We start from the raw sequence: 2,338 nt of genomic DNA, 5'->3' as shown, positions 1-2,338 counted from the left end.
CGCGCGCGCACGCACGCACGCACGCACGCACGCACGCACGCACGCACGCACGCACGCACACATATATTGAAACCTTTGTTATTTACAGGAAAAAGCTAAAAATTGCAACTTTAACGATATGCTAGACAGCATGATACGAGACAAAATTATTCTTGAAACTCATGACAAAATATTGCGTAAAAAATTTTTTGAAGCAGACAATTTAGATTTACCAAAGCTAGTAGCAATTTACCACGACTACAACATTAATACGGAAAAAATGAAACAAGTTACTAAAGAAACGAGAGCAGACTCAAGTGTTACACCAAAACCATCAGATAATATTGTAAAAAGAGTCTGTTGGAGATGTGATGAGCAGCATCCACTTGGGAAGTGTCCTGCTTGGGGATCAAAGTGCACAAAATGTGGTGACATAAATCACTTTACCCAATGCTGCAAGGGTTTTAAATTTAAGATGAATAAGGTAATAAATTATTTCAAGATAAAATATATATTGAAAAATATGATTGAATATTTTTCAATATATATTGAAATATCCAAAACTTATCAACTTGATTATTAAAATGTATTGTCATGGTCATTTGCATTATAATTCTATAATATTGTGTTCTTTAATATTATAGATGAATAAAAATTTACTGGATCCAACAGTGCAACAAACAAAATTGAACTCAAAGGTACATAATCAAAAGAAAACTACACAAAATTAGCATCGTTATTTACAATTTGTTCCATACATGCATGTTCAAGATATAATGTATAGATATTGATAACTATTATCTAAATAATTTATATATAACAATATATACATGTATAATTATCATGTAGCAAAGATAATATTGCATTTATAAAATATGATTTTATTCTATTTACATATATATGACTAATAAAACAAGATATTCTTAACAATATGTATTTTTTTATGCATTGTATCACTATGTACATACATACACTGAAACAAAAACTTCCGAGAAAATTATTTCTTTCAATATTAAAAGATATTAAAAGCTGACAATATTTTAAGGTAAAAAGAAATAAAGTGGAGATGCTTGTTACGGACAAAAGTATAAGCATCGTTTCAAAACATTAAGTATTATAGAGATAATTTTATGTTGTAGAATAATGACAAATGGAATAATCAAGCAGATTCCGAAGTTAAAACTAAGGATTCAATGAATAAAACGGTATTTTATTCCTCATACATCTTTCCTGACTACATATTAAAATGGATTAAATAGATAAAATTTTTTTTTAGATTTTTCCTGATGTTCCGACAACAAATTTAAATTACATTAATACAACGAATTACTCAACACATTTGCCCAAAAATACACGTGCGTATTTCGTAATTATTTGTGTTCATATTATATAACAAAAGCGTAAAAAATAATTTTTTATCTAAATTGAGCTAAATAATAATAAATAATAAAAAAAAACATTTATTACAGAGTACAGTCATTCATATACGAATTTAATTCAACCAGACGGGACAATTTCCGATTTACGTAATAGAGGTGCAAATGTTCAACCTAAACAGACGGTAATGATAATTAAAGACAGATTGATAATTAATGAGGCGCGCGTAAGCGAATGTCATACAATATCTACAAAGCGATTATAACTTCCTTTTGCAGAAAACACCAAGTGCAGGTACTTCACAAGAAAGGTACAATTCCAGTTCTTTTTTTGAAACACGGCCGTTTAATGCATCGCATAACGCACACATTCCAAAGAAAAACTTTCAAAAAAAGAAATCAGACGATTCTTGTATATTATCCTAAATCTTTCATATACACACATATACATATATTGCATATTATATCTTTCATATATCTTATGAATATATCTTGCAGAGTTAGTTAGTAAAAATTTTTATTTGTTGTAAGAAGATCCTGAAGCCGTTGTTTCACCATCTCATTCTGCGATAAATCTTCGAACAGGTCTTACGGATTGCTATTTTTTTTTACAGAATTAAAATACACACAAAAAGATATAGTAAAGATAATTTCATTAGGGATGAGTTTCTGTAACACCTGGATCCAGACGGTGAATTAAAATCACGTTATCCTTTTCTTAATTAGTTGTTAAGGTGCCTTTTCTGACTTTACTGCTTTTTTATCGATATATATTTTTAGTTTGAGATTAAAGTTTTTTACTCATGGTTTTATTCTACTATGGTTTTATTGACATCGATCAAGTTCGGTCTTTATTTCAGGATCCTTTGAAAAGTTAAATTAGTTTTCATTTTATGATTTAAGATTAAAAATGATTTATAATAAGAAATTTTCATATATGCACAGGGAATGGAAGTAACTCGTTACTTGTAACGAAGTTACAG

The 2,338-nt window shown here is 28.7% G+C and overlaps 1 protein-coding gene across 4 annotated transcripts in view; it reads left to right on the top strand.

Moving 5' to 3' along the window:
* Positions 1–2,230, top strand: part of LOC108769648 (uncharacterized) — an 8,978-nt gene extending 6,748 nt beyond the window's left edge. For 2 of the 4 annotated variants that reach the window (XM_018520740.1, XM_018520739.1), the window contains 6 exons: positions 89–463; positions 624–677; positions 1,119–1,184; positions 1,256–1,334; positions 1,449–1,540; positions 1,635–1,793. In XM_018520740.1, the coding sequence (XP_018376242.1) occupies positions 89–463; positions 624–677; positions 1,119–1,184; positions 1,256–1,334; positions 1,449–1,540; positions 1,635–1,781 (813 nt within the window). In that variant the 3' untranslated portion in view covers positions 1,782–1,793. Of the gene's footprint in view, positions 1–88; positions 464–623; positions 678–1,118; positions 1,185–1,255; positions 1,335–1,448; positions 1,541–1,634; positions 1,794–1,969 lie in introns of those variants that run through there. The other 2 variants (XM_018520741.1, XM_018520742.1) reach the window with 2 other exon arrangements.
* Positions 2,231–2,338: the final 108 nt, after the last annotated feature.

Source organism: Trachymyrmex cornetzi, unplaced genomic scaffold (assembly GCF_001594075.2).
Source record: "Trachymyrmex cornetzi isolate Tcor2-1 unplaced genomic scaffold, Tcor1.1 scaffold922, whole genome shotgun sequence".
Lineage (NCBI taxonomy): Eukaryota > Metazoa > Arthropoda > Insecta > Hymenoptera > Formicidae > Trachymyrmex > Trachymyrmex cornetzi.
Note: the sequence above shows the minus strand (reverse complement) of the source record. Positions and strands in the feature narration are given on the sequence as shown.